This window comes from Diorhabda sublineata, chromosome 3 (assembly GCF_026230105.1).
Source record: "Diorhabda sublineata isolate icDioSubl1.1 chromosome 3, icDioSubl1.1, whole genome shotgun sequence".
In the NCBI taxonomy this organism is placed as follows: Eukaryota; Metazoa; Arthropoda; class Insecta; order Coleoptera; family Chrysomelidae; genus Diorhabda; species Diorhabda sublineata.
In genome coordinates, this window is record NC_079476.1 from 41888314 (window position 1) to 41901662 (window position 13349).

Below are 13349 nucleotides of genomic sequence, written 5' to 3' on the forward strand. Positions count from 1 at the left end.
ATGTAAAAGTAATAGTTTGTTTACGACGTACAAACTAATGAAATAGTGTTAAAAATAATGAACAATTTAATTTTTTTTTTAAATATATCATTAAAAAATATCGTAGTGGAATTGGATTCATTAATGAAGAAAATCTTTAGACGGGAGAACAATTTTAACAATGAAAACGATGTCGAAGGCGTGGGAGATGTTAAAGTAACATATAAAATGCTCTCAGTTTTATAAGAATCGCGAATTCAGTAACACGCGCTTCATTTCAACATAATATATCAACTAGATATTTTTCTATTTATAAAATTTGTTAATAAAAATTATGATTTGAAAGTGTTGAATAAGTTTTTTAATTTATTTTTGAAATTTGTATATATTCAAATTATTTTACCAGTTTTAATATTATGGGAAGAATGAATTTTTCTGAAAGATGTTGCCCCGGAGGCTTTTCATTTTTTAGAGCAAAATGGAAACTTAACGCGGATTTACAGTTACAGCATATGCCAAAGCCTAAAGAAGCCGGTAAGTTTTTCATAATTAAAATAAATAAAAAAATTTTTATAAATACAAAAAATTCAACATTACGCTTTCTAAAGATAGATGGCGATCATGCCTTATTCAACAACAAATTGTTTTAAAATATTTTATTCATTAGAAATGTCGTCAGCAAATAAAAAATACGAAATTCATTAAAATCTAGTAAATATCAAAAACATTTTTTCATTGTCATTGCTACGGTTTTTCAACCCTATTTGTAACCTGTACAATTAATTATTTTAAACTACTGATAGTCCGGTCAAATTAGACCAAAAAATAAGAGTGAAGCTACTTAAATGCAAACCAGTATAATTGAAAATGAAATTTACGTGTATGGAAAGGGGTTTTTCGCGTTTTTCAGCAAAACGGTTAGTTTTATCATGAAAATACTCGAAATAAAAATTGTATCACATAAAATTATCTATAATAAACGTATCGATACTTTTTTTTCTACGAGCCACCGTTTCTGAGATATAAAAAGTTGTAATCGTCATAATATACAAGTACGACATGTATATACATCTCTAGAGTTGCAATATATGTTAATTTTCTTTTTCTATAGGTCATTCCATTTTACCATTTTACCTGGCTAGATAAGTATCGATAAATTTCGTTAAAAATACTAAAAGTAAAAAACAAGTTCAATTGGTTTGAGCTGTTGCTGATCAACATCTTTTTCGGGTATAGTACCAAGTTCGAGTGTGGCTTGGTCATCATCTAAACCCTACAGATTGGGGTTGGAAGTTACATTAGAACCCCTTCAAATTTTATTTCCACCTACGCGCGAAAAACTGCTGAGCCCATTTTGTTTTACAGCTGCAAAAAGAGGTGCAGTGCTAAATTTGCTTGCAATTTACATGCACTTTTTGAATCATTATATCTCAGAAACGGTGGCTCGTAGAAAAAAAAAGTATTGATACGTTTATTATAGATAATTTTATGATCTACAATTTTTGTCTGAGATATTTTTATGATAAAACTTACCGATTTGCTGATAATTGCGAAAAATGATAGGGAACTTTCAAATTTTATTTTTAATTATGTATATTTTAAACAATTTTACTGATTTTCATATTGGCGGTAATTTATGTAACTTCGAATGTATAAATTGACCGGACTATGGTACAAAAAACCATAAAATGGTGGAATTTTTACAGGCATTATCATATTTTATTCTGGATAAAAGAATAATAGTAAAAAAAACAGTTTTCATAAATTCGAAAAATCAAAACTTCAGATTGATATGAAATCGAATTCGGTTCCCATACTTTTAAATCGGAGGTAATTCAATTTTTTGTTTTTTTTTTAATCTTGAGATTCTGATGCGTTTTGTGTGTCTTTATTTAATGTGTTACATTTTATTAGAGTTCTAATAATTAAACCAAAAACAAGCTTCATTTTTAACTTCTTTAGTAAAATATCTGCGAATGCAAACTTTGTATTTCGACATCAAAGCCTCTCGAAGAAGCCAAAAAAAACAAATTAATCTCAAAGATACTTTGATAAAGAATCCAAAATGGTGTAGCTCCAATACTAGATCATTGGAAATGGATAGATTGATTTCTGGAATGGTTTGTTTGCAAAATATTCCCTTCGATTTCAAAAAAAAATTAGATTTGGAAGTGCGGTGCCAAATTATCAGTTAAAAAACAGTTTTGTACATAATATATTTGTGGGGAGGTTTATGCAAAATTAGTAAAAAAATAAATTTCCTAAAAGGAGGAATAAAGTTATTTTGAAAGATCACACATTCAACGGAAGACATACAGAAGGTCTAATTAATGAAACCACTTTCATTATATCCCCAATTTCTAGTATAGGGTATTCTAGTAAAGGGTACCACTGTTATCAATATAAACCAAAGCTCGCAAAATGTCGATACTTTAGTAACTTCGAAGACTGTTTGAAAGTTATTTAACAATGGAAATTAGTCAATTAAAAGCATGGAATGATCGGGATTAAATTAAAAGATCGTCTGCATTTAGACCCGAATTTTTTTGCTAGCTTGCTTGTCACTGGAGATGGAAGCTGGCAATGGCTTGGAACGACTTACAATTAGAGTTTATGTGAAGAGAAACAAGAGAAGAAAGAGACCTGAAACATTAGCCAACAGGGAACTTCTTCATCTTGACTAATCGCCATGTTTCGAATCGGTTTTGATGTGCGAGATTTTGGATGATGAAAATTTCATTTAGCAACCGCAATAATTATTAAATATAGTACCATCTGCTGATTTTTACTATAATAATATGTCTAAAATGGGGAATTTTCGATATCATTTGTGTCATTAAGAAAACCGCGCTAAAGTAGGTAAGAGCCTTTCTGAAAGAAGCTTCTAGAAATACTCGGTACTTTGAAGGATATTAATTCAAGCTAGTTACTTCGAATACAACTATATATCTTTTTTTTTTAATATCAAAGTTAATTGATAGACGTTTTCAATAAGAACCCAACGATTTCTACATAATTAAAATTTTATAATTAGTACAGAGTCAATACGAAAATAATGAACTTTTTTTGTATAACAATACAAATGATAGATATTTTTGTAGATAGGTTCAACTGATAATAAAAATATGTCCTACAATTCAGTTTTTGAACGAAAAGTCTTGAAAACCAAAACATTTAATTTATATTCTAAATTCTAATTACAAAAATTGAGAAATCAATTGATACAAACTTACAATACAATAATATTTTAAAATTCATTGTCAAGGTCGATAGATTTGATATTACATTACATTTGAAATTTATGAATTTTGGAAACTGTGGATTTGTTTTTTCAGTTAGAATTGAAAACATGTCTAGAAATTTTTAAACAATTACTCGCTTTGTTCACATAATGTTACATAAGTTCGAATTGCAACAATCTGTAAATATTTGACTAAAAATAATTTTGATTAGTCACCTTTTTCTTAGTTTTTATTACATTGAACGACTGAATATAAGTAATGCAATTGTCAAAATTACCATACAAGTTTAAGTTATTGTTTTTTTTTTCAAATTTTTATTAATAGATATTATATCAATAGAATGCAATAAAAAGTTCAAGGCGATGCATAAGACATATGTTTGAATTGAAACAGCAACAAAAATAGAATTTTCGAAATATTTTAAAAGCAAATACTGGAGAAATTATGATAATATTTGGTTTATATAGGATTTTATTATTTTCGATAATAATCTAAATATTGAGTTTTATATCTTGAAATTGAAAATTTTTAATCCATTGGTATTGAAACTAGTTGAAATAATTTTGTGTAGAACTGAAATAGAGAGCGATTCAAAAATGATAATTCACAAATATTATTCTCAATTTCCAATAATTCTTCGAAAATTTTTGGGAAAATATCAGTATGTATATTTTGACTATTCAAAGTTGTATATTTAACACGTGAACTCTACTCTGCTATTTAATAAAAAAACAGTTATTATCTCAAAAAATATTCATTAAATGACTTTATAATTATTATTGATGAATTGAAACAAACATATCGCCATATGTACTGACTCTCGTTCATCCATACAGTCAATCACAACCATATTCACCAACCATCCAATAGTCCAAAACATAACATTCTCTCTCATCTGGCTTCCATCGTACACTGGAATTGCTGGAAATGAATGTGCCGATCGCCATGCCAAAGAAGCCACGAAGAATCATCCTGAAATCCCAGTACAGCTGGCCAGTGATCTGAAGATTAACTTCAAACACCTCATTAAAAAATCTTGGCGCGATACATGGAGCAAGAGTACTACAGCACTAGGTACATCACATCCACCCATCTACTTCTCACATTTCCCTAAACTTTTTAAATAGGAAGGAAGCTGTTACAATAAGAAGACTTCGCATCAACCACACGGCTATTTGATGTCGTCAGAGAGTCGTCCTTGTCAAGATCCTGTGGCTGTTAAGCACATCCTCACCGACTGCAGAGAATATTCTACCGCGTATCAACAGTTTGATATGAAAACCAACCTCATGGAGACACTTAAATGCCCGACGGAAATAAGGAAAATCGTGGAGTTTCTTAAAGCATTGTAATAGATTTTGTAACAATCCTTTATATAACTTATGATTGTTTTTGTGTGCCAATGACCAGCGCTGTCGAGGTATGTTAAACTGAAATAAACAAAAATTTAGTTACAGTTCATTTTATATAATTCCTCGATCCGCAGAGCTCCTGCCATTCCAAATATTAAAGCAACCTGAAGAATTTGCAACAAGAGTTTGCAACATAAACTTGTTAGTTTCTTCACGGGCGAATGTTTTAGATTTTTTGAATCTATAGCCAACTGATTTATTTTTCAAATTTGCAATTAGTTTCGAGTATTTACTGATGTCTACGTCGTTATTTACCATTAAGGTGCCTTTCAGTTTTGAATAAGTCTTCCACATTTTGGATTTAGTTTCAAAATAATCTAGTAACACTCTTTCTGCGAAGCCTGTTTTAGTACGTTTTTCCAGGGAGAAGATTCATAGTCGCCGCAGTTACCATTCAACAACTTCTGGTGTGCAGTTTTGACCGATTCAGAAATTACATTCTTTTTCAGCGCAAATGAATGAAAAAAAAACGTGAATATTGTAACTGACGTAGATATAAAATTTTTGATTTCATCGATTCATAGATTACTTATGGTTCAAATACTTTTACTACCAGAAGCCAATCAAAAAATTATAAATAGACGTGTATCAATGCGTTCATTATTATTTAAATTGCATTAAAATGCACCTACATAATTCGCGGAATGGAATGAGTACATACAGGAGCGACGAGAAAATTACTTTAATTGAATATTATCGAGAAACAAAAACAGTGCGAGATCTATTCGATTATGGAGTGTTTAAGAGATTTTGGATGTTATAAAGCATGATTCACCAAATAATTTGTAATCTCCTATTGAGTTAATTCTAGTATTGTATTGAAATCTTTTAAAATCAACATTCACAATGTTTGTTTTTAATATATCATAAATTTTCTAATAGTAGAAGGTCAGTTTATTTCTGTAAAATTCAATTACACGGTTTCGCTATTCTGTATATTAACATATTTTCAGCATCTAAAAAATTAAATAGAGATTTTTGGGAGCAGTTTTTAGAATTTTAGAATTCACCCAATAAAAAACTTTTTCAATATTTCAGTTCTTGGACCTCTTTCATTTGATTTTTTTGATAAATTATCTTGATTTCAAGTTACTATCAAATAAAATTTCGTTTACAAGCAAAATGAAAATATATATTTTGATAACTACTGAAAATAGTCGAAACGTCGATATTATATACTTTTTATACGAAATTTTAATTTATAGAGACCTAAAATCAAGGTAAAATGATTACAGAAAATACAAACTTTTATGAAGTTCGATATACTTTATTAGAAAGTTACTACTACTTCGGCAGTTATTTCTTGGATAAGTTTCGATGAGACACCGTGTACTTTTTTTTATTGAAGATTGTTTGATTTGTACAATTTACGTTAAATATTTGCGAAAAAAAAACGTCATAGAACAGAACCGTTTTCAAAAACGTAAAAAAAGATTCTTATAAAAAAACATTTGAAATATTGATTGTGTTTGCATTTATTTATAATAATTTCATTGGAATATAGACATTGATAAGTTAATAAGTAACTCTAGTGTAGGCACTTAGAGTACATATATAGATTTCATAGATGTAATACTTCCCACATTATAATTTTATGAAAATGAAAAACAATAAAAAGCCAAAACAGGATCGGAGCTTATAATCTTTCTCTTGTTGTTATTTAACATGTTTCTTTCCATTATTTTCGTATTTTGGCCAATCTAGTCTCTTCCAAATCGTCCATCCTCTTAGTATTAAGTTCATATTTCTTTCTAAGTTCGCCCTTAATACATTGAGTACATTGTTTTGTACATCTTTTCTTATTTTTTCTGATTTTTCGCGCTGTCGCATAATCTAGTCTCATTTCCCAATTTAATTTGTTCAAAATTGTGTAAAATGATCGCTAAATGCAAAATAGACTAGCGAAAGTCAAATTTAATAATGTGACTTCAAATGACGCGTCCTGGATTTTTTGAAATCCAAACAGGATGTTATTTGGAATAAAAATCCTGTTCATTTTTGTATTTCTGAACCGTTTTCATATTGAGTGAGAGATTCTCATAAAAATTCCATATAATGAAAAATAAAATTGACATTATTCGACACAAACAAATACCACTCGTTGTTGTGAACACGTTTCTCAATAACGAATAAGGAATTTTATTCAAGTCAAATAATTACAATCTTGCTAAGCTTATTTCATAATTCCAAAAATGTACCAATACATCTCCCCGATTGAAAACTTATTATTGTATTTTATAGCTATTTCTGTAATATTTTTTTTAATACCGCCCTGGTTTATTACACTTCCTCCAACGCCAAATTGTTCATTGAGGTATCCTTACTAAGTCAAGGTGAACCTCTTACTAAATCTCGGTACTGGACGTTAACTAAACAAAATTAGTTATTTTTAACTTATGTGACGCTCAGTTGTTAAATATTGAAAGAGACGAATTGTTACTCATGATTTTTTAATTTGACACAATATTTCTTGGTAAATCTTACGATTTGATACTAAACTGAAAAAAAAAAGTGAATATAAACAACTTCTTGAATAAACCACAAACGCATTATAATTAGATATATGTTTATGTTTCTAAATCTTCTTGATTTTAAGTTTCTTTTATTTCAAAATTAGTTTTTTTTTAAATTATTTAAAGATATATAATAATTGACGTTTAAATCTTTAAATCTTCATGAAAATATTTTATCTACCTTTGTAAAATTATTAAAAAAAACTAATTTTGAAGCAGAAAATACTTAAAATCAAGAAGATTTAGAGACATAAACGTATCAAAAGGGTCTAAGAAATGAGAAATAAATTACATTTTCTTTTTGAAAATGAAATATTGAAAGTTCGACAATCTGATTTCCTACCTAATAAATGCCCTAAATAACGGTTTTTTTTGTGATTTCGTTAATGCCTTCGATTCTGTTCACCTCTAAATTCCGATTAACAATTTAGAGTAGTAAGGCTTCTAAGATATTCCTTCCTAAAATGGTTAATTTCTTACTTGGAATGTAACAAAACAGCTGTTACGATCTAATGGTAAAGTTTCGAGTAATTTACCAGTAATGGTGTACCTCAAGGTTCAGTTTTATGTCCAATACTTTTTTTGATATTCATTAATAATGTTACAAACTTGGATCCTCTGGAGAGGTTCATTCTACCATGGGCAAAGTCCTGATTAAATACTGAGAAAACTTTAGTTTTTTCCTGCAATTTTACAACCTCCAAAACTCAACAATACGATCTCCAAAGTCGATCAAGTTTTTTGGTCTACATTTTTACACGTAGACTCTTTGGTGAAAAAATTTTCCGATGCTTGTTTTTCTATTAAATCTGTGTCTGAACAACTACTTTAACACCTTACTACTCGTTGTTCGAAAAGCATCTTCGTTATGGATTACGTTTCTGGAGGTCTTGTTGATTGGACCTCTTTGAATGTGTCTTCAAGTTACAAAAATTTCGTTACTTTTATAGTTTGAGTACTGAAGTTAACCTCAATTACCCAACTAAAAGAAATAATTCCGATTTTTATTCAACAATACCCGGCAAAACCACTACACCAAACTCAGAGTTTACCTTCAGTCTCTGAAGACGATAATTTGGTTATCGAAACGCGCGTCAGACAGTGTAATTTTGATTGTTGGTGTAATAAACAGTTTGTTCAGTATGAATGATTTGGTGTTGTATAAAATGTACCCCAAAAGAAAGAAACTGATAGTGTAAGATCGTTGATTTTATTTTTTTCCCAATCCAAGTTTTGAATTACTAAGAAATGAATTACTAGAATAAAAAAAACTATTTGGACGTCCCGAATTTCCTCGAAGTTTTTCTGAAAAACCCTGTATGTAATGTATGAATTATAATACTCCAGCAACTCCATTATACAGGGTGTCCCACGACGAGTTAAAACTATCTGTATAAATGGCGAAATACTTGTAGTAAAATCATGAAAACTTCTACGTTTGAGCTTTCGGATACGATCTTTTTAACTAACTTTGTTACTTTAAATGGAATACCCTTTAAGAAAAGGAATTTATAGAAAACATTTGATATCTGGATAACGGTAAGGTTTAGGTTTGGAAAAGTATGTATGTATGAATTTGCCTTATTTTTTAACCCCCGAATGCATTTAAACGGAAAAAACCGGGTGGTTCTATTTAAAAAAATTAAGAAATTTCATATTTATACAGTTAAACTTTGGACACTTTTTATACACACCCTGTATAAAATGAAAAAAATTTCAACATTGATTCAAATACATCTGAGCTTGCTTAAAGCAAACGAATAGAAACCATTTTCATATTTTTAATGGTATCCTTGTAAAAAAATAATTTTGAAGGGTGTGCATCGGCCAAATTTTTTGAAAAAAAAAATTAATAACTCAAAAAGTATGCAAGTATTTCGGAAAAAATTATGAGACAAAAGTGTATTAAAATTTTACGTAGATTTCAAAAATATATTAATATACAAGGTGTTTTATTTAAAATAACAAAGTTACAGTATCTATAGAAATTCGAAATTATTATAGGTTCGATTTCAATTTCCTCAATTTTTTTTGCAGGAGATTCAGAAAACGATGTAATAGACGATCCCGATATCCTGATCATACGAAATATAGATGCTTGTATAAAAATCAACGGACCATTTCATCATACGACTCGATACGATTTAATGGAACGTGATTATTATCCTCAATTGGTGGTGAGAAGAGGTCAAAGTTTCCAATTAGATATCACTTTGAATCGACCTTACGACGTAACTAAAGACGGTGTTTCTTTTATATTTTTCGTCGATGGTAAGTGAAGATATCAGACATCTGTTTCGACTTTTCACGGATTTTTATTAAAAAATAGAAAAGAAAGAAAGGTGTAAAACACTTTTATGAACGTGAATGTTGAGGAGAAAATAGAAATAGTTGCAATTGAAATTTATATTCCGCGAAAAGTAAAAATTTTTCAAATTCGCGCACTCGTTTAGAAATAATACATATTCAGAGTTAATCCTAAACTGTCTGCAATCAATAACCCCATCGTTAATTTACAATTTCAACTCTTCTAGGCGAAGAAAGACTGTCTCACGGTAACGGTTCTTTGGTAGCAGTTCCTCTTCTAACAAAAACCGATAAAAACTTGTCGTGGAATGTGATATTAGATAAAGCCGAAGGTTGTATTATTTCGATCCAAATTACAACCCCCCCAGATGCTATAGTCGGAAAATGGTGTATGGAAGTCGATACTAAACTTATTAATGATTCGGGAGCATTTAGTTACAGTTGGGAGACGGGTAAGCAAACATTCGAAATTCGTGTGTTTCGATTTAGTTACAATAATTTCCAGGAATTTATCTTCTTTTCAATCCTTGGTGTGTATACGATCAAGTTTATTTAAAATCGAGCGAATGGAGAGAAGAGACTGTACTTAATGATACCGGTTTAATTTGGAGAGGAACTTATAATAGACTTCGACCTGTGATATGGAAATATAATCAATTCGATAAAGATATTTTGGAATGCTCTTTATATTTAATAAATGTAGTAGCAAAAATCAAAGTTAAACTTAGATCAGATCCTGTGATGATCACCAGGTAATTAATGAACTAAAATTATATAATTTTTTTTTTCATATCAAATATAGATTACATATTTCGATTTTTGTACAATAAAATATTGATTACAGCTAATTGCAGCCATCAGAAAACATGTTGTTGAATCGTCTTTTTGTTTGAAGTTATTAATAATAGCAATGATGAAGCTAACTTTGTTCTTTCTGGAATTTATGGAACTGTTGATGATATTCATACTGAACACACTGTTTAATACACCAATCCTCACAATTACACTGTCTGACGCGCGTTTCGATAACCAAATTATCGTCTTCAGAGACTCAAAGTAAACTGTTTACCTTCAGTCTACCACTACTACTTGAGTTACCTGTTTTATTATAAAACTTTACGCACCAATAAACCTTATATTCTTTATTGGTATTCAGTATGAAATATAGTCATTTTTTCAAGCTTAAGATAATAATCTGATGTAGCCAGAACAGGTGAATTTAAAATCCAAGCGAGTTTTCGATCAGTATTAAGTAATAGCAGTACCCATCCTGCAGATCGACTTCCTTTTTTATCTAAAAAACAAAAAAGTTTTCTTTATATGAGTATTGAAGCTGATATTTTGATAAACGACATCGGAAATATCAGAAAAATTACTTTTCTTAACTCAAATATGCTGTGGGTTCGAAATACATGAAGTTATATCTAGAAAATTAGTGAAAGGAGAAATTTTGCAAGCTTCTAAACATGCTATTTCCATTTTTAATATTATAGGGCGTTAGCTGCAGCTGTGAATTCTCCAGACGATAATGGAGCAGTGATGGGGAATTGGTCGACCGATCACAGTGGCGGTACACCTCCTACGAAATGGTTGGGAAGCCGCGAAATACTACAAGAATATTATAAGAAGAAAAAACCAGTCAAATACGGGCAGTGTTGGGTATTTGCCGGTGTTCTAGCAACAGGTATATCAATTTATAGTTTGAAATATACATATTTAAAGAGCTTAGTTTATTGATTAATAATTCAGCTTGCAGAGCGATAGGAATACCAGCTAGAACGGTAACGAACTACTCTTCAGCGCACGACACTCAGAACTCCCTTACCGTGGATTATTTTCTAAACGAAGACGGATCTATCATGGAGGAAATGGTTTCTGATTCCGTTTGGAATTTCCACGTATGGAACGAAGTGTTTATGGATCGCCCCGATCTCGGAAGCCAGTATGGAGGATGGCAAGCCATAGATGCTACACCCCAAGAGTTGAGTGCCGATAAATATAGATGCGGCCCTGCCTCCGTAGCCGCTGTTAAACAAGGAGAGATATCGAGACCTTACGATACAAATTTTCTTTATTCCGAAGTTAACGCCGATAAGGTAATTTCACACGAAACACGAAAAAATTCCTCTAGTTTCTTCAAACCCCATCTCGTCTTGTGGCTGGTTTTTTGATGCAATGTCTTCTCTGATAACTCAAAATTTTTCTGTATCCTCTAAACTAATTTAAAAAGTTTGTTGTAGATTTTCTGGAAATATTCGGGACCCACCCAACCTTTGAAACTGTTAGATAAAGATACTTATGGTATCGGCAAATTGATCTGCACGAAAGCCCCAGGAAGTTTCGATAGGGAAGATATAACTTATAACTACAAATTTCAAGAAACTACCAATGAAGAACGTTCAATAATGTTAAGAGCTCTGCGTCAATCGGAGAATTTATTCTCTAGGTACTACCTGAACGAAGATTTCAACGACGTATATTTCGATTTCAAACTTATAGATGACGTGAAAATAGGTCAGCCATTCAATGTGGTGTTGAATATGAAAAATAGAAGTAAAACGGAAGAATACAGGATCTCCGTAAAAATAAGAGTGGAAGTTGTCAATTATACGGGGAAGGTTGGAGATAATGTGAAACAAGAAAAATATATAATAACTGTTAAACCGAAGGAAACCCACGAAATAAAACTGGAGGTTACTTATGAAGATTATGCTAAACGAGTGATTGATCAGTGCGCTTTCAATGCGGTATGTTTGGCTAGAGTCGAAGACACAAACTTTGAGTACGTAGCGCAAGATGATTTTAGAATTAGAAAACCCGATATTAAAATTAAACTAAAGACGCCACCTATAGAAGATACTGAAACTTACGTTGACATTTCAGTGGAGAATCCTCTTCCTATAGCAATTAAAAAAGGTGTATTTACCGTCGAAGGTCCTGGAATTGAGGATAAACTCAAAGTATTTGCTAAAGAGAGCGTTCCACCAGGAGGTCGCGCCAAAGGGGAGTTTAAGTTCACTCCTCCGCGTATAGGGAGACATACTATAGCCGCCAAGTTTGTTTGTAAGCAAATGGATGATGTAGACGGTTTTATTTCGATAATGGTCGAACCCAAAAAATATATCAATGCGTTGGATAACGACGTGGATATAGAGACCATTTGAAATTGCGACTTCGGCTTCATATCATTTTCAATAAATTATTTCTGATGATATCCTTGATTTTAAACGGAACAGAATAAACTAGTTCGGAACCTTTTATTATTTATTATGTTTTTTTAGAGTACACGAAAATTAAAATTTTTAAGTATGTTCCTTAGTTTTATTTACCAAGTTTAAGATGAAACAGAATAATTACTAATTTTGCAGCTATAGATTCAAATATTATATAATTGGCGAGCATCGCGTGTCACTAGATGGCGCTGAATTTGACTTTATAGCAGTGAACAACAATACAATCTGTAAAAGCGTTTGATGCTGTCCAATTTTTTATCTGTTTTTCGTAATTTTCCTTATTTTTCTCATTCCAGTAATTTCCTAAACGTTTTTGTGTTTGGGAATCATTCTCAAAATAACAAAAATTGAAGTAACCTTTTTTAACATCATATTGGAATCAGTAACGGACAACTAATAAAACTAGAAACGGTTTTTAAAGCGGAATATATATTATTATATAGCCTATAAGGAACAAATTCAAAAACTATTAAATTTGTGTCTACAAACATTCGTTCGTATTCAGACTTTGTCGTTAACTCTAATGAAGTTTGAAAGAAAATTAACAGATGTCGCTGACTTCGTATTTTCGCGAATATTATCGTGTATAAGTGCATGAAAGTGAAGATAGATGTCGCGAACGAATATATTTAATATAATTCAGTTTTATCCAGTTTTTCAAAT

General features: G+C 30.7%; 1 protein-coding gene across 1 annotated transcript; it reads left to right on the plus strand.

The window, feature by feature from the left end:
* The first annotated feature begins 214 nt into the window (after positions 1–214).
* Positions 215–12764, plus strand: LOC130441268 (annulin). The gene is made up of 7 exons (XM_056774863.1): positions 215–513; positions 9184–9417; positions 9681–9905; positions 9959–10205; positions 10947–11137; positions 11203–11549; positions 11694–12764. The coding sequence occupies exons 1-7, from the start codon at positions 396–398 to the stop codon at positions 12615–12617; spliced, it is 2286 nt and encodes a 761-aa protein (XP_056630841.1). The 5' UTR covers positions 215–395; the 3' UTR covers positions 12618–12764.
* Positions 12765–13349: the final 585 nt, after the last annotated feature.

Excerpts from the sequence above, each read along its gene's own strand:
- LOC130441268 (XM_056774863.1), top strand. The coding sequence starts at position 396 with ATGGGAAGAATGAATTTTTCTGAAAGATGTTGCCCCGGAGGCTTTTCA. Across the intron at positions 9,906-9,958 it reads TAGTTACAGTTGGGAGACGG|GAATTTATCTTCTTTTCAAT; the intron begins GTAAGCAAACAT and ends AATAATTTCCAG. Across the intron at positions 11,138-11,202 it reads TGCCGGTGTTCTAGCAACAG|CTTGCAGAGCGATAGGAATA; the intron begins GTATATCAATTT and ends TTAATAATTCAG.